At 41.4% G+C, this 23,099-nt stretch overlaps 1 protein-coding gene across 1 annotated transcript in view; it reads right to left on the reverse strand.

Moving 5' to 3' along the window:
- The window catches only part of ntrk3a (neurotrophic tyrosine kinase, receptor, type 3a), a 261,268-nt gene that overhangs the window by 16,231 nt on the left and 221,938 nt on the right, over positions 1–23,099 (reverse strand). The window contains exons 11-13 of the mRNA XM_070439688.1: positions 12,581–12,711; positions 2,424–2,629; positions 715–958 (exon numbers count right to left, since the gene is read on the reverse strand). Of these exons, the coding sequence (XP_070295789.1) occupies positions 715–958; positions 2,424–2,629; positions 12,581–12,711 (581 nt within the window). The remainder of the gene's footprint in view (positions 1–714; positions 959–2,423; positions 2,630–12,580; positions 12,712–23,099) is intronic.

Consider the following 23,099-nt stretch of genomic DNA (forward strand, 5'->3'; position numbering starts at 1 on the left):
CTTGTCGGCTCGAGGATTCCAACTAGCAACATTTCAGTTACTGGCTCAACGCTCTAACCAGTAGGCTACCTGCCACCCATTTTACTGAGCTGCTTATTGCGAAGGTACCATTAAGGAAAAGTAGCCTGCAGAACACATTAAGTAGGATGAGACTCAATGGACTATTTGACATTTACTGCAAATGTAACTTCTTTTTCACAATGGCAATTACAGTCTGTATCTAGTGAAAATCCCCTGTGCCACTGTAATAATCCCTTTGTAATGCCAGCACAGCTTCAGCAACTCCATTCTCATCTCGGCTAAAAGCTCTATATTCTGGTCACCGGGAAGAAGTCAAAGAAATACTCTTCTGCTACAAACAAAATACAGCAAGAGTGGTTCTGCCCTAGACGTGGCACATCTTCACAAATAGACATATTGAGCATGCATCACTTCTCCTTGTACATTTGTACATTAGTAAAGGTAAAGAGTTCAGGGCAGGGCAGGTATCAGTAAAGGTCAACAAACACATCATCATGAGGCAGGTGAATGCAGGGTCACCGTCCACAGCCACTGTGTCAAAACACCACCTGTTCTCTAAAAACACTGGACGGTGACCAAAAATACATAATTGAGTCGATTATGAATGTACAGTATAGCTTGATATAACAAACACACAAATACATTTAGTACATGGAATCATTTGTTATCTATAAAACATACAAAGGTGCTTACCCTGTAGTAGTCTGTGCTGTAGATGTCCCTGGACATTCCAAAGTCACCAATCTTCACCAGCAGGCCGTTGCCCACCAGGCAGTTCCGAGTGGCTAAATCACGGTGCACAAAGTGCTGGGAGGCCAGGTACATCATCCCCGCGGCGATCTGAGTGGCAATGTGCAGCATCTGAGATAGGCCCAGCTCCCCATTGGTCTGCAGCGGCTGTCCGTCAACCAGGATCATAGCGTCGGGCCCATGGGCTCTGTGGATTGGGACGGGAGGGAGGGAGGGAAGCAGGCAGGCAGGAAGTCATCAAACAAATAAGGACTTGAGCTCAGACTTAGTGATCTTGTCTCAAGACAGAATCACCATAACTAACTTCATATTGCATTTTGAAATTGATTATTATTATAGCTGTGAATAGTATGTGACAGTAGTATGTTATTCAGTTGTAATGGATTGGACATTAGATGCATTTTACAGTCAACCTTTAATTGAAACAGGAACATTGGCAATGTCATTCATGTACAGGGCCACTGGGTGCAAAACCAACAGGAGCTTCTCCGTATGAATTAATTCAGAGAAACATTAACGGAAATGCTATTAGCCATGACATTTGCATGTGTAAAGCCACCAGCAAGCTGACGTCTGCCTGATCTGCCTCTGCTATTGAGCACCAATGTTCCCTGCCACTGCAGAGGATCCAGAGGTTTAACAATGTCTAACCATAAAGGAGATCAGCCATCTCATTTGCAATCTGAGTCACAGTTTCCCCAGTCTGTGGAGGCTCAGTCAGCAGTCTGCCGTTACAGTGTTTTGTGGTTTTACACTTAACAGGTCATCGCTACTTAATGTACAGTGTAGCAAATAGGAAGTCGCTGTTGCTGGCACTGGGTGACAGGTCTAGTGGAAAACATAAACATTGTATTTTCCCTCCTGTTTCTTGTACGCTACAACATTTCTCTGAGGGGGAGCAATCTATGAATTACAGCCTGATGCTTGCGGTAAGACCTCAGGGTTGTTTACTTGTATGTAGAAATKAGGAAATGGACAATAACTTATTTTATCTCTGGAAATGATCATATCTATTACATTTCTGGCCAAAGGGTTTATTGTATGACCACCTCTAATACTGCTGATCATTATGCAGGTTAGTGTACTGTGGATCAGTACATCACTACTGGGGTGCAGTCAACCTGCCATTCATTGTTTAGTCTATAGACAGTTTGATATTGGTAAACAGTGGGAGATGCCCCACACCTCTATTAAGCTGAGTAAACTTCCACAACCCCAAAAACATATATATATGAAGTCTGTTTCTCAGCTTGTGTTACTCATGGGCTACACCAAAGACAAATGTTTTGAAGTTAGTAAGAGTTTAGCACGTCTTGCTTATCTCACACATTTCTCTGCTTTATTCAGCTGAGTAAACTTAGCAAATCCAACCACACACATGATAAAAAATTATGTTTCTCCGTTGACAGCTTGTAATCCTTGGCTACAGCACCCAAAGACAGAATTTAGTAAGAGTTGAGCACATCTTGCTTATCCCACCCATCTCTACTTTATTCAGTTGAGTAAACTTTCCAAATTCTACCAACACACATTAGAAAAGTATTCCTCAGTTGTCAGCTTGTAATACTCATGGGCTACATCACCCAAAGACTCATTTACAGAACTTAGTTGAGAGCTGAGCACGTCTTGTGCATTCAGTTGACACAGTTTACCTGAGAAACTTGTTGAGGTCCCCGTGCTTCATGTACTCAAAGACCATGATGAGGGGGTCTCCATCAACACACACACCATAGAACTTGACAATGTGCTCATGCTGCAGGTTGGTCAATAGTTCCGCCTCCCTCTGGAAATCTTTTCTCGCTGCAAGGGTGGGGTCCTTCAGCGTCTGAGAAAATACAAGGGTGGGGTCCTTCAGCGTCTGAGAAAATACAAGGGTGTTTAACTGCTTAGCAAAGTATGATACTGTTGGACATAGGTTTTTCTCAAAGAAACAGAGCATTAAAGTTTTTTGGCTTCCTTACAATGAACCCTGGATAAACACTGACACCCACACACACAATAACATCTGGCTGGAGCAAACACAACAGAGACAGGGTAATAAATGGAGCAGAGAGCGGTAAAGCACTTTAATCTTTCCATTTGAGGAGCAGAACATGAACGAAACATTTCTTGACATGTTGTCACAATGACCCGGCAAACTGTACAGCTTTACAGAAGCAGATCATTTTGTAATTGACTTCATTAGGCGTCCCATACACAATCTGACATTTCATTATATAGCCGTGATAAGAGGCTCCGTGCCTCACCAGATGTAGACGCTGTTGTTGTCTACCGTATTGGCTAAGAGTTATGGTATCATTATTGAAGAGCTTATCGGCTGGAAATAAACCTCCTCCCTAAAATCCCACCTATGAAATAGCTTGGCCTTTACGCTCAATCTCTTGTCTCTCACTGATCCTCCAAATGTAAAAGGTAGGATTTACTCCTTACTGAGTCTGGGATGACTGCCAAGCCGTCATTGCTGGTTGCTTCTCCATTAAAAAATGAAACATTTTGCAGCTGTACTGTAAACTAAAGTTTGGAAACAAAATGCAATGGTCATGATACAATCCTCTAATTATGTAAACCAAAATTATCATTCATAGAATGATAATTCATAGAATTCATAACACTATCCAACAGATATTTGATATTCAACAATGATAATCACAAGGTTTTTCTAATGCTGTATTAATTTTAATTCTCTTGGATGACTTTATATGACGATGCAAAGGGGAATTTGAATGTATGGCAGTGCCCGTGGACAGATGGCAAGGCATCCATCCCTATTCTCCCGGATGCTTTATGACCCCTATGCTGCTAGAGGAGTGGTGTGTTCCTAGTCCACCTGGATCTACAGGACAGACTAGAGAGACAGACAGCTAGCTAGCACAGACACACAGAGTAAACAATTTTTACGGAGGCTCCCAGACTTGTTGACCTACACATATTTCAAAAATATCCTGACATTCCATTAAAACCTATATCTAAATATACAGTGCATTCGGAAAGTATTCAGACCCCTTGACTTTGTCCACATTTTGTTACATTACATCCTTATTCTAAAATTGATTAAATCGTTTTTCCCCCTTCATCAATCTACACACAATACTCCATAATGACAAAGCAAAAACAGGTTTTTATACATTTTTGCAAATGTATAAAAAATGTCAAACTGAAATATCACATTTACGTAAGTATTCAGACCCTTTACTCAGTACTTTGTTGAAGCACCTTTGGCAGTGATTACAACCTTGTGTCTTCATGGTTATGACACTACAAGCTTGGCACACCTGTATTTGGGGAGTTTCTCCCACTCTTCTCTGCAGATCCTCTCAAGCTCTGTCAGGTTGGATGGGGAGCGTTGCTGCACAGCTATTTTCAGGTCTCTCCAGAGATGTTTGATCGGGTTCAAGTCCGGGCTCTGTCTGGGCCACTCAAGGACATTCAGAGACTTGTCCTGAAGCCACTCCTGTGTTGTCTTGGCTTTGTGCTTAGGGTCGTTGTCATGTTGGAAGGTGAACCTTCACCCCAGTCTGAGGTCCTGAGCGCTCTGGATCAGGTTTTCATCAAGGATCTCTCTGTACTTTGCTCCGTTCATCTTTACCTCGATCCTGACTAGTCTCCCAGTCCCTGTCTCTGAAAAACATCTCCACAGCATGATGCTGCCACCACCATGCTTACCATTAGGGATGGTGCCAGGTTTCAGGCCTGGCATTCAGGCCAAAGAGTTCAATCTTGGTTTCATCAGACGAGAGAATCTTGTTTCTTGAGTTTTTAGTCTTGAGTCTTTTGCCTTTTGGCAAACTCCAAGTGGGCTGTCATGTGCCTTTTACTGAGGTGTGGCTTCCATCTAGCCACTACCATAAAGGCCTGATTGGTAGAGTGCTGCAGAGATGGTTGTCCTTCTGGAAGGTTCTCCCCTCTCCACATAGAAACTCTGGAGCTCTGTCAGAGTGACCATCGGGTTCTTGGTCACCTCCCTGACCAAGGCCCTTCTCCCCTGATTGTTCAGTTTGGATGGCTCTAGGAAGAGTCTTGGTAGTTCCTTACTTCTTTCATTTAAGAATGATGGAGGCCACTGTGTTCTTGTGGACATTCAAAGCTGCATAAATGTTTTGGTACCCTTCCCAAGATCTGTGCCTCGATACAATCTTGTCTCGTCGCTCTACGGACAATTCCTTCKACCTCACGGCTTGGTTTTTGCTCTGACATTCACTGTCAACTGTGGGACCTTATATAGACAGGTGTRCCTTTTCAAATCATGCTCAATCAATTGAATTTACCACAGGTGGACTCCAATCAAGTTGTAGAAACATCTCAAGGATGATCAATGGAAACAGGATGCACCTGAGCTCAATTTCGAGTCTCATAGCAAAGGGTCTGAATAATTATGTAAATAAGATATTTCTGTCTTGTATTTGTCATTATGGGGTATTGTGTGTAGATTAATGAGAAGAAAATATCGATTTTAACCATTTTAGAATAAGGCTTTAATGTCACAAAATGTGGAAAAGTATACACTCCTGTATATTTGTCCRTAATCTATTTCAATAGGATCCACTCTGGTGACTGGGGATGTGAAGAAAGGAAGGAAGGAGGAAAAAAGRAAGAAAAAGCTAGCTCAGTGTTGCCACCATTACTCTTGATCAAAGCATCTGAAGAGTAGAACATTTTGGGAGATGATTTAACATCCCTCACAGACAGCCTTATTGCTTCAGCTGCAGCCTTGGCGCCTTTGTAAGGTCGGCCTCTTTCTCCTGCCTATGCACTGCGGCTCCCTCCCTCCTGCTCCACACTATCATGGCTAACATCATTCCATGGATGAGCGCCTTGATGAAGAGTGATGGTGACAAGAGAGGAACAGTGATAAATGTGCCCCTTGTCACCAACCGGGATCACCATTATACTGTGACCCCCCTCCTTCAGCATCTAGGTACCTTTTATGACCTTTGAACTTTAATATCCTCAACCCCTGTCAGTTGAAATTCGCATTTTAACACAGAGGTTACAGTCAAAATCTTTACGTGAAATTGAATAAATCAAGCGCAAGAATTACTGACAGTCACTTCTCATTCAAGATTGTGACAGTACAAACCCACTGCGTTTAAGGATGGATTTGACACAAATGTCATGTGACCAGCTACCAATATCATGTGATAATTTAAACAGGATTTTTTGGGGGGGGAGAATAATGTATGACTCAATTTCATTGTGCACTAACTCAAAATGGATGTCCCTGCAACAGGTCCTGTGTTAGGTGTCTCAGCATCAACTAGAGCTGATGTAACACAATCCCAATAGACCTGATTAACCTCGAAGCTGTGAACATCTATACCTTCGTAATAATGGGTTGTAAATTCATGAACAATCATAATAGGTACACAGGCTGTTTGCTGGCTACCACTAGTGTTCTAAAGTACCTAAGTAAAAATACTTGAAAGTACTACTTCCATGCTTTTTTGGGGTATCTGTATTTTACTTTACTTTTGATATTTATGACAACTTTTACTTTTACTTCATTACATTCCTATAGAAAATTATGTACTTTTTACTCCATACATTTTCCCTGACACCCAAAAGTACTTGTTACATTTTGAATGCTTAGCAGGACAGGAAAATTGTATAATTCACACACGTATCAAGAGAACATCCCTGGTCATCCCTACTGCCTCTGATGCAGCGGACTCACTAAACACATGCTTCATTTGTAAATTATGTCTGAGTGTTGGAGCGTGCCCCTGCCTATTCGTAAATAAAAAAAACAAGAAAATAGTACCGTCTATTTTCTTAATAAGGAATTTGAAATGATTTATACTTTAACTTTTAATTCTTACATATATTTTAGCAATTACATTTACTTTTGATACTTATGAATATTTAAAACCAAATACTTTTAGACATTTTACTCAAGTATGATTTTACTGGGTGACTTTCACTTGGGTCATTTTCTAATAAGGTATCTTTACTTTTACTCAAGTATGACAATTGGGTACTTTTTCCACCAGTGGCTACCACCTTAATCAAGCCCCAACCGCAATCCAGGAGTACTCCTCTAAAGTTGCATAGATATTGATCGCTTTATCTAGCATTAGTAGTGTGTTACAAGGTACACACATTATGCCCCTGGTTGAATGACAGATGTAGGGTTTTGGTCTTAGTGCTGCAACCAATCCCACTGAGACCCATTTAGGATCAGGAAGTCTATGAACACCCTTAAGCATCACTAACAATYAGCTATATTATAACATGCCTCCTAAGACAGCCAGACATATGTTGCTTTTTTAAAGACAAGGGATCACTGAATAAGTCAGGGGCAATACTTATAAAAGACTGATATGGTATTTATTAATTGAATCAATATGCTCAAGGATGGATTGGACAATACAGTCCTTATTGCATAATCTTGATGTGTAATTAGATATAAATGTCTGTCAGCAACAAAACTGGGGTCTGTTCACAAGGTCTTTTCTTGTTGTTGCTAGAAATGCAGGGCTAATGCAGTAGACAGCATGGTCAAAGCCAAATCTACTTCCTTCGGCTGGTTACATTTCAGGGGAAGGACAAAATTACTGGGGGGTTTCAGAGAAAATGAAAACTTCTCAGGAGTGAGCTGCTGTGCTCAAACTGCATGCACCAGGCATCCAGTCAGCTTCCCCATCTAAAAACCAATTTAGGGCTGCTTATTGTTTAGATAACTGCAGGCCTTAACACACTGAAGGTTGTGTGTTGTGTGTGTGTGTGTGTGTGTGTGTGTGTGTGTGTGTGTGTGTGTGTGTGGTGTGTGTGTGTGTGTGTGTGTGTGTGTGTGTGTGTGTGTGTGTGTGTGTGTGTGTGTGTGTGTGTGTGTGTGTGTGTGTGTGTGTGTGAGAGAGAGAGAGAGAGAGAGAGAGAGAAAAGAGGCAAACACAGATGGTTAATGCCCACCAACTGTAAATATTGCTCATAGTTGTTTGTTCCAACTGACAGTTTGTTATCCAATTAATGCTATTTAGCCTTTTATTTCATGATCAGCACCATTGAGATCAAGAATTGCAACAGTGAAGATATAACACACTTCTTAGGCTTGGGCATTATATGATTTTCAATACCGTAAAAAAAATGGTGGTTGGGTGCTTAAGTCAAGTATAATTATAAACTGGTAGGTTCGAGCCCTGAATGCTGATTGGCTGACAGCCGTGGAATATCACACCGTATACCACGGGTATGACAAAACATGTATTGTTACTGCTCTAATTACGTTGGTAACCAATTTATAATAGCAATAAGGCACCTCGGTGGTTTGTGGTATATGGCCAATATACCACAGCTAAGGGCTGTGTCCAGGCACTCCGCGATGCGTCGTGCATAAGAACAGCCCTTAGCCGTGGTATTTTAGCCATATACCCCCCCCCCCCTCAGGCCTTACTGCTTAAATATAATAAATAATTAATACCCAGCTCAGGGCTCCAGCTATGCATTTGGTTTGCTAACTTGCTAAGTGGCTAAATATCATGAGCAAGTTTCTTGGTTACAGCAGAGACATACAATCCCCTCCTGGATGGATATCCCGGTTGCCAACAAAAGTATTATTATTATTATTTTAGTTTTTTATAGCGCCACTTGTGTGCACTTCCGGTAATACCATAAACYCCGGTATGATACAGAAATGGTCTGACGATATGAAAATCTGGATACCACCCAGCCCTAACACACAAAGTGACACAATACATCTTGACCCAAAAGTTGTGATATTCAAGTCAACCATAATGACCTGTACAGCATGTAATACATGCTTCAAATTATGCCAAGTTAACCTGCTAGTGAGATATTTAGCCCTGAATGTGATTTCCAGAGAAAACTTTCTCACCCATTAGTCAGCTATTGTCACTAGGGTTGAATGGCGGAAACCCGGTTACTGAGATTTACCGCCCAAAACCACTCCCTTTTCCCGGAATAAATAACTGAGAGAAACCAGTATGTTATAATATACTATTTATGTGAACAGCATGGCATGAAATGGAACTTAAATGATATGCAATGCTTAAATCTGTCTTCTCTACGGCCTATGCATGATGAATCATCAACACTCAGGGTGGGGACAGACAGCCCATCTCAGTATGAAGTGCAGTTCACAATGAMTGTAGACCTATCATCTCATCATGGTAACTTTTTTTCTTGTGACAGGACGGCCTACATTTGCTGCAGCATATCCTATGCTACARTAATGTAAAGAMTGAATGTGTGTCTAATTCACCCATCTCCATCTGGCTTCACGGGGTCACCTTCTTTTTTTTATTGTACATTTTTTGCAGCTCCAGAGTTTTAAAAACAGCTTATCACTCGAATATTGTTGCTTTAAATCAGTGCATGCGCGAGCACTCTCTCTCAGTCTCTCTCTCTCTCTCTCCCCATCAATTCCATTCAAAAGACATCCAAAATAGATAACCCCATTCTAGATTTATATACAGTGCATTCGGAAAGTATTGAGRCCCMTTGACTTTTCCACATTTTGTTACGTTACAACCTTATTCTAAAATGGATCAAATACATTTTTTCCCTCAACAATCTACACACAATACTCAATAATGACAAACAAAAACATTTGTTTTGTAATTTTTACAAAAACTGAAATATGACATTTACGTAAGTATTCAGACCATTTACTCAGTACTTTGTTGAAGCACCTTTGGCAGCGATTACAGCCTCAAGTCTTATAGGGTATGACGCTACAAGCTTGGCACACCTGYATTTGAGGAGTTTCTCCCATTCTTCTCTGCAAATTATCCCAAGCTCTGTCAGGTTGGATGRRGAGCGTCGGTGCACAGCTAGTTTTCTGGTCTCTCCAGAGATGYTATATCGGRTTCAAGTCAAGGACAACTCAAGGACATTCAGAGACTTTTCCCGAACCCACTACTGCGTTGTCTTGGCTGTGTGCTTAGGGTGAACCTTTGCCCCAGTCTGAGGTCCTGAGCTCTCTTGAGCAGGTTTTAATCAAGGATCTCTCTGTACCTTGCTCCGTTCATCTTTCCCTCGATTCTGACTAGAATCCCAGTAAATGCCGCTGAAAAACATCCCCACAACATGATGCAGCCACCACCATGCTTCACCGTAGTGATGAGCCCAGGCTTCCTCCAGACGTGACGCTTGGCATTCAGGCCAAAGAGTTCAATCTTGGTTTCATCAGACCAAAGAATCTGGTTTCTCATGGTCTGAGAGTCCTTTAGGTGCCTTTTGGCAAACTCCAAGCGGGCTGTCATGTGCCTTTTACTGAGGAGTGGCTTCCGTCTGGCCAAACTACCATAAAGGCCTGCTTGGTGGAGTGCTGCAGAGATGGTTGTCCTTCTGGAAGGTTCTCCCATCTCCACAGAGGGACTCTGGAGCTCAGGTGTGTGCCTTTCCAAAGCATGTCCTGTCAATTGAATTTACCACAGGTGGACTCCAATCAAGTTGCAGAAACATCTCAAGCATGATCAATGGAAACAGGATGGACCTGAGCTCAATTTTGAGGCTCATAGCAAAGGGTCTGAATACTTATGTAAATAAGGTATTTCTGTTTTTATACATTTGTATACATTTCTATAAACCTGTTTTCACTTTGTCATTATGGGGTATTGTGTGTAGATTGATGAGGAAAAACATTTATTTAAAACCTTTTGAGCTTTTTCCTAGTTGTCCGTTTGAGTTTTACTCTGTCAGAACCTAACAGTAACAAAATGTGGAAAAAGGGAAGGRGTCTGAATACTTTCCGAATGCACTGTAAAGCCCTATATATAGATKTCCTAGCCTACCTCTTTCAGGTAATAGATTATATGCAGTATTAGCCTTATATTTAGCTAATTAATGATGGGTTATGCATAATAAGCTTATAACTTATAGCACCGGTCTCTTGCGCAATACGTACTCACATGTGCTCTGCTAGCCTCTCTCCTTAAAAAAAWCGCTCCTTAGCTCTTGGAGTCCCATGCAGGAAAAGCTAGACTAGAATAGCTTGCTGGACATGATCTTTTTAGCATTTCTTATACTAATAGACTATTYGAAGAGGGATGCAAGCTCTTGGTTGCTGAATGTTAAATACAGCAGCCAATATAACTCACGGGTAGTTTGAAAAGGATTTGAAAGGATTGGTCATGGCTCACATCAAAACCATTATCCCAGAAAAACCCACTCCAATTTTTAWACCGCCCCAACAGGTCCACAGATGATGCAATCTCTATTGCACTCTACACTCTACATTGCCCTTTCCCACCTGGACAAAAATAACACCTATGTGAGAATGCTATTCATTGACTACAGCTCAGCGTTCAACACCATAGTGCCCTCAAAGCTCATCACTAAGCTAAGGACCCTGGGACCAAACACATCCCTCTGAACAGCTAATCAAAGGGCTACTCAGACCCCTCTTTTACGCTGCTACTCTCTGTTTATTATCTATGCATAATCACTTTAATAACTCTACCTACATGTACATACTACCTCAATTACCTCGACTAACCGGTGACCCCGCACATTGAATCTGTACCGGTACTCCCTATATATAGCCTCGCTATTGTTATTTTACTGCTGCTGTTTAATTATTTGTTCATTTTATTTTCAATTTTTTAAGCATCTATTTTTTACTTAACACTTATTTTTMTTAAAACTTCTTAAAGCATTGTTGGTTAAGGGCTTGTAAGTAAGGATTTCACTGTAAGGTCTAGTTGTACTCGGCGCATGTGACAAATAAAATTTKATTTKATTTGAAAGATGAGTGAATACACAATGGCGGTAGGCTATAGCAGTTATTTATTCAGACCCATAACCATTCAATCTTTGTGAAGAGAAGTGAAAGCCTTCTGCATCTAATTCTAGTCCTATATTATTCAATAATGTCATTAGAATGATGAAGATATGGACAACAAAACGTATTTATTTTAGGCTAGCCGTTGAAAGCAAGGAAGGAACGAAGCAACAATTGTGAGAGAAAGAGGTAGGCAGGTAAATAACATTAGGGGAAATATTATGAAAGGTATTTATGGGTCAGCCTACTAATTATACAAATAGGCACTAATTAAAATTAAAATAACATTCTCTAGCCTATCTTATAACTTTGTAGGCCGCATGTACTGCACCAGAATCCCATATGCTCTCTTTATYATGGTTTGAACGATGTGCATAATTCCAGTCTATATAATACAATACAGTACAGTAATACAGTTCACACTCAAAAAGATTTGTCTACTGGAGCTAGTAGGATATAGCTAGCTAGCTACATCTATGGACTTTTWTGTTTTTCTGTCATGCGTAGCCTAAATCATATATGGATTGGATAACGGCACAATCACTTGGACAAAATTTCTCTCATGAAGTGTATTTTATGTATGGCTTTATTAAATGTTTGAATTTTTGATCAAAGCTCTGATCAAATCCAGATATAGGCCCATTTATATGCTTTTGAATGACACTCACGGTTTTGGCGGGAAATACCAGCTTAGCCGGTGATTCATTCTTGGGATGGAACATTTGTAAAATACCTGGAAAATATTCAACCCTAGTTGTCACCYCATAGTGGAGCCTCATACATTCAATCTGATACGAGACGACCAACACGGTACTCATAGTGACCTCAATGATTATTAGTATGATTATCAATCTACTCTATTGCAAAAAAATCCTATTTTTATAGATCCACATCTCCAAATCCTTCTTGTGGAGGCAGCTGGCCATGGCAGGGGGGGTGGCCCCGAGAGCCGTTCAAGGATCAAGATAATACAAGTCAGACGCTGAGTGCTGAGAGGCCCTGACCTCTGTGAGTGGTCTGCTGTAACAGGAGAGGGAAATGGCCCTGTGTAACTGAGAGATCATCTCTTACCTTGACAGCCACCAGCATCTTGTCCTTGGTAGGGCTGAGGTTATAGCACTCTGCCAGAAACACCTTCCCAAAGGCCCCCTCTCCCAGCTCCCGCTTCAGAATGATGTCCCGACGCTTTATGTGCTGTACATCTGTAGATAGAGAGGGAGAGAGAGAGGGAGAGTGAGAGGGAGAAAGAGAGGGAGAGAGCGAGGGAGAGAGTTTAAGTAGCAGATCCAGTATCAACAAACCATCAGTGTTTGACAGAATCAAAATTAAGTGATGGTTCACTGATGGGACTGGTAAGTCTTAAATCCTGCTACACTCTCAGAAAAAAAGGTTACAGTTTCCTTGGGTACAAAAATATCAAAATACACGTAATGTACCTTCAGAGGTACACATATAATCTCACATGGTACTGGTTGATACCTTTTAGGGTACATGTGTGGATAATCTAGTATAATGGGACATTTTTGTTCCCAATATTTTGAATAGAAAGGTTTAATCATCACACACTCTCAAAAAAAGGGGTACGAAGGTTCATTTCTGTTTTCTMGGCCGGAGGCATGGATTAGTGGCTGGCGAGTGGAAGTGTCATACCAGTTTAAGTGGTCTATGGTTATGTTAATTAAAGTTTGAGCATGTCCGCTGCCAGTTCTGAAGTCTTTATAAAGGTTTACATATTGTAAGAGCATGGGACAATAAAAAGCTGTAATTAATATTATAGTGACCTTACCCCAACACTGAGCGACCTTGTCAAGAGCACCTGCCTTCACCGTTGTTAACAGAACTGAGGGGAAACAGTGCCCGACAGGCGGGGGCGAAGGACACTGTCGACCGGTCACCCCCCGCCTTCCGCTAGCACAGCAGGCAGGAGGCTGGGGCGACCCTTTGTGGGTGCTAGCTAGCTAGCATGCTAACTAGCACATGGTGTCGCCACAGACAGATATTTCACCGGATGTATAACTGTGAAGCATCCGGTTGGCGTTTCCACTCACTACCAAATATGGTGATGAGACGGAGCTCAGTGGCCGGCAGTGGGAGAAGATGGAACGAGATGGATTTTGGGAAACATTCTGATAATTTACTCCTTGACTAAACATTTGATCTCAATACAGTTTTCTGTTCCCAAATATACAATCTGTTATGAACAGAGCGGACTAAGTTTTGTMAACTTTACCCKTTGCCAAAGTTTCAAAACGTTGCGTTGTTTAGAAGGTGTGCAAAGGCGAATTGAGTTACTGCACAAGCGCAGTAACTCAATGCTAGAACGCGCCAATAGGATCTCGCTAGCTCCTGCTTGGCTCTGCCTACCTCATTGCTTATTCTGCCCACTCTGGCTCATTTGTTCCCATTTAAAATGACAGGTTGTGGTCTATCTTGGTTTAGTTATAAARTTCTTTGGTGTCACCYCCGCCTCCCACCTGCTGTGTACCAGACTAGCTGGCTAAACTAGCACACTCTTTTAAGGTACAAACTGCAAGGGTACAACTATGTGTATAACTAATGGTCAAATGGACGACTGCCAGTGACAGGYGTTTGTACCCCTTTAAGTAGAATTCTGTACTTTTTTTTCTGAGAGTATATGATGCGTCAGTGGATCTAATTTGATTAACTGGCTAGAGGCATAGAGCCATAAGACCTGCTGTGGAGCTATAGAGTGTTAGAAGAGATGTGAGGGTAAAACACATGATGTTGTTACTAACTTACGGCATACATAAATAAACCACAGTTATAAAATGTCCATTGCCCTGTAATAATCTAACATCTTAAAACCTGCGCACCATAGCAACTGGAGTGAGGAAATGTTCATTCAGTTCCCAACCAATAGGAAAACAATGCTGAAAAGGCTAAATGATCCCTTTCCCTTCCAAATGTAAAAAATGTAATGATCCGAACAATCCAATCAAACCTGGAAAATGTCAGGAACCTGTCTGCAACCAGTACAGTGGTAAAATGGTGGTGAAATCACAGAGTGTACAGACAGTATTAGTCCTTAATCTCAGTGCTTTCCACGTGTTCTGCGTGGCTGAGAGCTGTTGCTGGGGGAGAGTGGCTTCCATATGGCAAGTCACAGCAGCAGCTGGTATTTACTCAATACAGGGGTTCTGGATGAGCTGTTGTCCAACACCAATACCCACTACTGTCCAAGGTCCAGCCAAGCCCAGTACCACAGATACCCCTGGAGGACTAGGGCAGAGCAGAGGAATAGATAAATACTGAGGGATGGGTTGGACAAAGCTCTCATTACTATTGGTTGGCACAAACTAGTCATTGCGCTCACGAATCACCAGTAAAATTGTAGCTACAATATGTAATTAGCACCAACAAGGCAATAAGAAATTATCAACACCATGATAGCACTGCAAATATTTCTGCTTGAACCACAAGGTTCAAAACATCTTAAAAACATGTTTTATAATGGATTGCACTGGACTGTGATAAAAAAAGAAAACATTTTCAAAAAAACTGCAAAAAATATCAGGGTGCAGAAATAAATCATTGTTTTTGTCCCTCTGCAATTGCTTATTTTATCCCCTCCCTTCTCAATTTCACAGAAAGACAGTGATAGGTTTACAATAAGCAGGTGGCTATGGGTATGCTGGAAGGTGTGCCATCCATCCACACAAAGCAATTAAGGAAGTTACAAATAGCTTGGGTTAATTGTCTCATTACCACAGCGGTTGTAGTGCGTTCACCTCCCTGTTTATATGGGCGAGGGCACCCATTCAGGGAGGTTACCCTCACTGGGCCTCATCTGTCTCAGTGTGGACCAGCAGCACAGAGCACACAGCTGGGACAGAGCAGGACACAGTCTTCATCCTAATTAGGCTGCTTTGCTTTGGCAGCACAGATGTTGACTCCACTGCAGTGAAAATGACAGAAGACCAAACTAGAGCTGATTTGGATAGAAATGCTGGCAAATTGTTGCTATTTGATTGGGAATGCAGTAACCGTAGCAATTTACCCTCCCACTCTCTTGCACTGTCTACTGTTGACCATAAAAATGACAAACAATAGTGCAGCATTTCATTCAGTCCAATCACAGCATCACTAGCACTTGACTTCTGAATGATGACTATGCAAATGCTGCTGTTTTCGAGAGTGACTTTTCATCAAAAGTGACTTCTCATTATATTATCTCTGTTTAACATATTAGAGCTCAAACACAATTGTACAGATGAGTAAACAGATGTGCCAAATATTTGACAAATCTTCAATCTATCAGTAAAAGGCCACGTTTGAGCACTTGTTTTTAATTTTTTTTAAATTCCCATTTGAACACGTTTTAATAGCGTCTGCTATAAGATCAAAATATTCCCTGGAGTAAACAGTTCATGTTGCTACCATTTGGCTTGAGAAAAAGTAGGAAAAAACATGTGAGGAAACTGAGGCAACAAAATAAATGAAGCAATCTCTGCATGCTCGCTATGCCGGTCCTCAGATGTACAGTGCCTTCGGAAAGTATTCAGACCTCTTGACTTTTTCAATTTTTTGTTACGTTACGGCCTTATTCTAAAATGTATTACATTTTTTTCTCCTCAAATCTACACACAATACCCCATAATGACAAAGCAAAAGAGGTTATTAAGACATTTCTGCAAATGTATTACAAATAAAAAACTGAAATATCACATTTACATAAGTATTCAGACCCTTTACTCACCACTTTGTTGAAGCACCTTTGGCAGCGATTACAACATCGAGTCTTCTTGGGTATGACGCACACCTGTTTTTGGGGAGTTTCTCCCATTCATCTCTGCAGATCCTCTCAAGCTCTGTCAGGTTGGATGGGGGGCGTTGCTGCACAGCTATTTTCAGGTCTCTCCAGAGATGTTTGATCGGGTTCAAGTCCGGGCTCTGGCYGGGCCACTCAAGGACATTCAGAGACTTGTTCCCTGAAGCCACTACTGCGTTTTGTTGGTTGTGTGCTTAGGGTTGTTGTCCTGTTGGAAGGTGAACCTTCACCCCAGTCTGAGGTCCTGAGCGCTCTGGAGCAGGTTTTCATCAAGGATCTCTCTGTACTTTGCTCCGTTCATCTTTACCTCAATCCTGACAATTCTCTCAGTCTCTGCCGCTGAAAAACATCCACACAGCATGATGCTACCACCACCATGCTTCACCGTAGGGATGATGCCAAGTTTCCTCCAGACATGATGCTTGGCATTCAGGCCAAAGAGTTCAATCTTGGTTTCATCAGACCAGAGAATSTTGTTTAKGTGCCTTTTGAGAGTCTAAGAGTCTTTAGGTGCCTTTTGGCAAACTCCAAGCGGGCTGTCATGTGCCTTTTACTGAAGAGTGGCTTCCGTCTGGCCACTCTACCATAAAGGCCTGATTGGTGGATTGCTGCAGAGATTGTTGTCCTTCTGGAAGTTTCTTCCATCTCTCCAGAGGAACTCTAGAGCTCTGTCAGAGTGACCATCGGGTTCTTGGTCACCTCCCCGACCAAGGCCCTTCTCCCCCAATTGCTCAGTTTGGCCAAGCGAACAGCTCTAGGAAGGGCCTTGGTGGTTCCAAACTTCTTCCATTTAAGAATGGAAGCCACTGGATGCCACTGTGTTCTTGGGGACCTTCAATGCTGCAGAAATGTTTTGGTACCCTTCCCCAGATCTGTGCCTCGACAAAATTCTGTCTCGGAGGTCTAMGGACAATTCCTTCGACCTCATGGCTTAGTTTTTGCTCTGACAGGTGTGTGCCTTTCCAAATCAGGCCCAATCAATTGAATTTACCGCAGGTGGACTCCAATGAAGTTGTAGAAACATCTCAAGGATGATCAATGGAAACAGGATGCACCTGAGCTCAATTTCAAGTCTCATAGAAAAGGGTCTGAATACCTATGTAAATAAGGTATTTCTGTTTATTATTTTTAATACATTTGCTAAAATGTTGTCATTATGAGGTATTGTGTGTAGATTGCTGAGTTCTTTTTGTATTAATCCATTTTAGAATAAAGCTTTAACGTAATTGTTTGGGGAAAAAGTCAAGGGATCTGAATACTTCCTGAAGGCACTGTATAGTCCACTTCCTTCCTGTATCATTCAGTGTTTAAGTTAGTAGAGTAGAGCAGATTTACTTTTTTCCAAAAGCTTCCATATTGCCCTCTCAACCCACCTCCATGTTCTACTTCTAGCAACACCATTACCCCTCGCTCTCCAAATGTTCCCAATGGTTTTCATACAGTTCATATTATATTTGTCATTTTATTTTTCAATGTTGAGGGCAGATGGTGTCCCAAAACAAGTGTTTGAGGGGATCCCGGAAAGCATCGGCATGTCTGTTAGTCTGTAAACACCCCTTCAGCAGGCTCAGACTGTTGCACCTCACAAACACAAACCACTGGTCTACATACAGAGCAGAACACCTTCTCCTCTGGACTCGCTCTTCTCCTCCATGAGATTCATCCACAGGCCTCTCACCTGAATCTGTGTCAACTTATTTTATTAGATTCTATTTCTCTAATGCAGAGGAGCAGAATGAATCTCTATCAGCACATTTCCTCCCCAGGCTCTGGCAGACAATGTAGAGCAATCTCTCTTTCAGAGCTGCACTGTTGTCCAGGAGCTTTGGCTGAGGGGATGTTGAAGAACACTATAGCAAACAGAGGGATGCAGAGCATGAAATAGGAAAACAATCAAAAACACTAGAGAAAAAAAGCATATTGAAGTGCCCTGCCGTTGGCACATCTATGGATTACAGACCTACAGTATCCTACACTAGGAGATGTTCCTGTTGCTTTGTCGTACACTCGATAGGCCAATGCATACATGTGGTACAATACCCTCAAACTTGCTGATCCATTCAAAGGTCAAATTAGTTCGATTTTCCATTGCTCGTACACACAATATCACAGTGAACRCCGCCATACTGTAAAACCCAGCTTACTCACAAAAACATCTATCATATATTATGTGGTATGGGATGTTGGTGTTGACAGAAGGAGAGATCAAGGAGAGACAGACACACAGAGAGGATATCATACTTGGGTGATGCTGGGAAAGTGTGTATTCAGAAAGTCTTGAGGGGAAACAAAAGGCAGGGCAATTCACGCCTGCCGTAGAAACCTGGATGCTGAACAGCACTGTAAGCAAACACGACAATCACATGAATAAAGAATGAGCTTTAAAGCGTGAGCAGTGGTGTGTGAAAAACACGTCTCATTGTGTCTGGAGAGGCTTGTGAGGAAGGAAACAGCAGGCCTCACTTCAGGGCATTACAACCATCCAAGGTTGGTTGGAAGATTGTAGTGTATGTATGAAGAGGGCCGAACATACGGCGCATCTGGAGTCAGTGCCAACCCTCTCAGCAAGGCTCTTCACAAAACAAAACAGGCAACGATGAAGCCAAGCCCAGAGAGAGATCCAGACTGGAAAATCATCATCATGTGGTTATAGTCTTCTTAYGAATAGTTATTCAATATTGAAGAAAAATATTAGAAAATTGACCTGAGGGTTAACGAGACACTGTGGGAAAACACCACAAGTGTTTTTCCTGATCCTCGCCTTTCCAACACCTGTCGGTGTTTTTATGCCCATGTTGTTCTTTAAAGTGCGTCTCATAATTATGTCAGAACAGGGCTGATGGAAAATCTCCTTAAAAGCTCCAATGCATTCAAATGTGTTCTGAATAGTTTCAGGGGTGGCTAATACAGGTAATGCGCACAAACTGACTTGAATTTACTTTGGAGTGAACCAGCAAGGTAACACTCAACACCCACCTCAGCTTGGTGAAATTGGATGACCTCAAGTGCAGATGTTGGGGAGATGAATTTGAGTGAAATTGTGCAAGTCTAAATGTTTTGGGGTTGAAACAGCATCATCAGATGCTATAGAGACTGCACGCAAACTTTATACAGTGTCATCACCGTGACTGTACAAATCACACACATCATCTGCTGATACAAGAGCTATAATTTGACTTAAACATAGAATGGCCAACTCTACCTATCATTTATCAGAACCACTTTAACATGTGACTGGAGAATGGCAAGCACAGATTTCCTCAACAGAAGATGTGCTATGTGAAACACAATAAGAAATATCCTGAAGTCATTTTTAAGTACAAAACATTCTCCTGCTGTTCGTTTGATTCATCAAAGTAGAGCCTGTACGCTCGATATGTGAAGCTTCAGTATTTCATTTAGAGTTTGACAAATTAAAAGTTGAAACTCTCCCGCGAGTCTAGCATGTTATTAAACTGTTATTGAGACACTATCAAGGTCATATTAATTTTCTGACTTGTGTACTGTAGCAGAAGTTGCATCCATGGATGGATACAGTAGCATAGCAGGAGGTGGAGTGCAGAGCAAGGTTACAGTCTGCGGTGCGGTGACCGTTATGCCACTGGGCTGCAATTAGAATGCTTTTAAGGAGTTGAGAGACTCACATTTGCATACATATAGCTACGTTAACTATTCACTTCAAGGAAGAAATTAGAGGCAGAAAGAAATAAGCAATGGATTAAGTAACACATAACCAACAAGCGATGAGATGTTTGACCTGTTGATCACAATACTGTATGTTCAGTAATGTATGAGAAAAGGGCTTCAACCATGAAGGATACTACAGCTGATTACTCTCCTTTTATCCTAACAAATGTCCTACAAAATATGTTTATTTTCTCAAGAGGCTAGTTGTTTACTTCAAGATAACCCCGAACTCCCACATTCATCCTTAAATTGAGCATACACATTGCTGTGTTGTTTTCCGGACGGCGGGGCTCCTTGGGTGATGTTTTGGGCCTAAATCCAACAGATGAAGACAGAGATGGATGAGGGAAGAGGCCACGACATCTGGCTATGGGTGATGGAGCAGGGTTACAGCCAATCTCTGATATTGATTACATCTGGACAAAATTAATCTCTTGCTCATGATCTCTCTGTAGGGGACAGCCATTAGTGAACTGGTGCTGGGGGTATAGAGAAGGGAAGAGAGTGGAGTAGGGGGCAAACAGGCACTAACACATGGTATCAGGTTGTGAATACTGTTATCACCTTGCAACATAAAATGACCTGCCTAAAGAAAAGGAGATGAGAAAATGTCGTGAGTGAGTGAGTCCTCTAGTAACAATATTGTMTTTTACTTCTTGGTGACCTTTGTCATTGCAACCATTCCCTATAGACTGACAATTCTTTGAGGTGATTTGAAATGCTTCTGGCCTGAAGCTCTTCAAGTGATTACTTCTCAAATAAATCAATTTAGACAACACCTCTTCACTAGCCTTATCTGCATTTCATCATGAATATTTTAAAGGAGCTCATTATGAAAAGCTACAAAAATAAAACCATTCTTTAACTTAATCTGGCATAGAACCAGTTTCATTAAAACACCAGGCATAGTACTAAAACAAAGAGGTTGTCTGAAGAGGTAGAAGTCATAGCCAGACCTGTCCTCTGTCTCCTGCCTTTATGTCACTAATAAGGATTAATTTCCCAAAGACTTTTCACCTGCAGGTGATGGGAAGAAAACCCAGCTGACCACAAGGTGTGCTCCTCCTATCAGCCCTCTCTCCCTGCACTTACCTTGGCTGTCCTGCAGCTCGGTAATTAGCTGGTAGCGGAGAGAGGGAACATTCTGACAGGGCACAGGCTCTGACCACAGCGAAACTCATGATGAAAAGACATTTAATCAAATCATTTCCTTGATTAATTAAGGCAATGTCAATCTAACGGCACATTCTGAGCTTGATGGTGCTGTGAACAAATATGAATTATCACGAATCACAATAATTCGCTATTCTAATAGAGGGAGTATGTAGGTACATGTATATTTCCATTGAAACCTACATTATGAGCATCTTGTATTAAATAAGATCCAAGACTGACATATAAATGATCAATGAAAGCCATGTACGTGTACGACACTGGATGTAGCCACTGGATTTACTGTTGCAGTCGGAGTAAATAAAAATATCAGCGGTGATAACCACACGAGGTGACTTCCATGATGGATCTAATTCTTCATCTGCTGCGGCATTAGACTGGCTGAGGGGCATGCTATGATTTATGTTTCTATAAAGACATGTGGAAAACCACCCCTGTGAAATGACTGAGTGCTATCTGTGTTCTCCATGCTCTCTGAGCTCGAGGCAGTCAGAGAAAATAACGACAACGCTCTCGGGGACATGGATTTCTACTAGAACTCAAGTCTTGCTGTAATTAAGTTTAAAAAGCCCTAGAGTGAGCTGGGCAAGGTCTGCTGTTGTCTCTGCTGAGAGAAAAGTTAGCATCCTTTTGGTTACATTTTTTATCTACATCGAGCTAAAGTGAGTCTGTTATCTTCCTATATCGAACAAATCTGTCAGAGTGACCATCGGGTTCTTGGTCACATCCCCAACTAAGGCCCCCCAAAAATCTAAAAACCTGTTTTCCATTTGTAATTATGGGGTATTGTGTGTAGATTGCTGAGAAAAAAATTATATTTAATCATTTTTAGAATAAGGCTGTAACGTAACAAAATGTGGAAAAAGTCAAGGGGACTGAATACTTTCCGAAAGCACCGTACATTTAGAAGATATGATGGCTCTATAAATGTTTGAAGAACATTACCCATTTGCACTAAAGAGGATGATATGTGACGATTGCTTTTCTAAAAATACCAAGGAATAGAGCTCATTAAGATATCAAGCTTTTAAGCTCAAAAAGTAATTTCACAGTGAATTTCACTGCGCTGTGGACGACGGTAGTCAACAGTGTGTATATGCTTATTGCTTTCTACTCCGCTGATCTCTGAGGAAAGAAACCCCCATTGTTCAGTGCCTTTTGAAGGATAGTCAAAGAGGAAAATGTAGATCTCGATTTTCCTCTATTGATTGGTTGAATAAATATCCTTGCCCATAAGGTCAGCTTTATCCAAGCAGTGTTTCTCTGACTGTTTGTCTAGGGTTTTGGGTCTCTCATATTACACTGTAAAATACCATTTACATTAGATATTACATGCAGTACAAATGGCATTTTTACTTCATTTTCATCCCCATCTGATTTGGATCCTGGTGTACTATATAATGAATGTTCAAAGCTCAATATACTAAATCTTAATGATTTTTTGTTGTTGTACAAAAAATACAGTATGCAAGCCATCACATGCAGAGACACACATGCATACATAGAGATGAACAGTCACACAGACACGCATGCATGCACACACATGCACGCGCACACACAGAGACAGACAGACCCTGATGGATTATAACTCAGACACGTTGGCTTAAAAGATTCATGCAATGTATAATGTATAACTCCTGTAATWTATTTTTCAGTACTAAATGTGATTTCCTTCCTCTCATTGTGTCTCCCTTCTGAACCCTGTCAGTCCCCCAAGTCTGAAATATAATTGGAGGTGTGTGTGTGCCCTTACCCCAATTTGTTTTTCACTCGCTGAGCTTGAATTTCACATGTGAAACCATATTACATTTCAAATCAAATCAAATCAAATTTTATTAGTCACATACACATGGTTAGCAGATGTTAATGCGAGTGTAGCGAAATGCTTGTGCTTCTAGTTCCGCCAATGCAGTAATAACACAGTAACTAACCTAACAATTC

The sequence above is a fragment of the Salvelinus sp. IW2-2015 genome, linkage group LG4q.1:29 (genome assembly GCF_002910315.2).
Source record: "Salvelinus sp. IW2-2015 linkage group LG4q.1:29, ASM291031v2, whole genome shotgun sequence".
Classification (NCBI taxonomy): Eukaryota; Metazoa; Chordata; class Actinopteri; order Salmoniformes; family Salmonidae; genus Salvelinus; species Salvelinus sp. IW2-2015.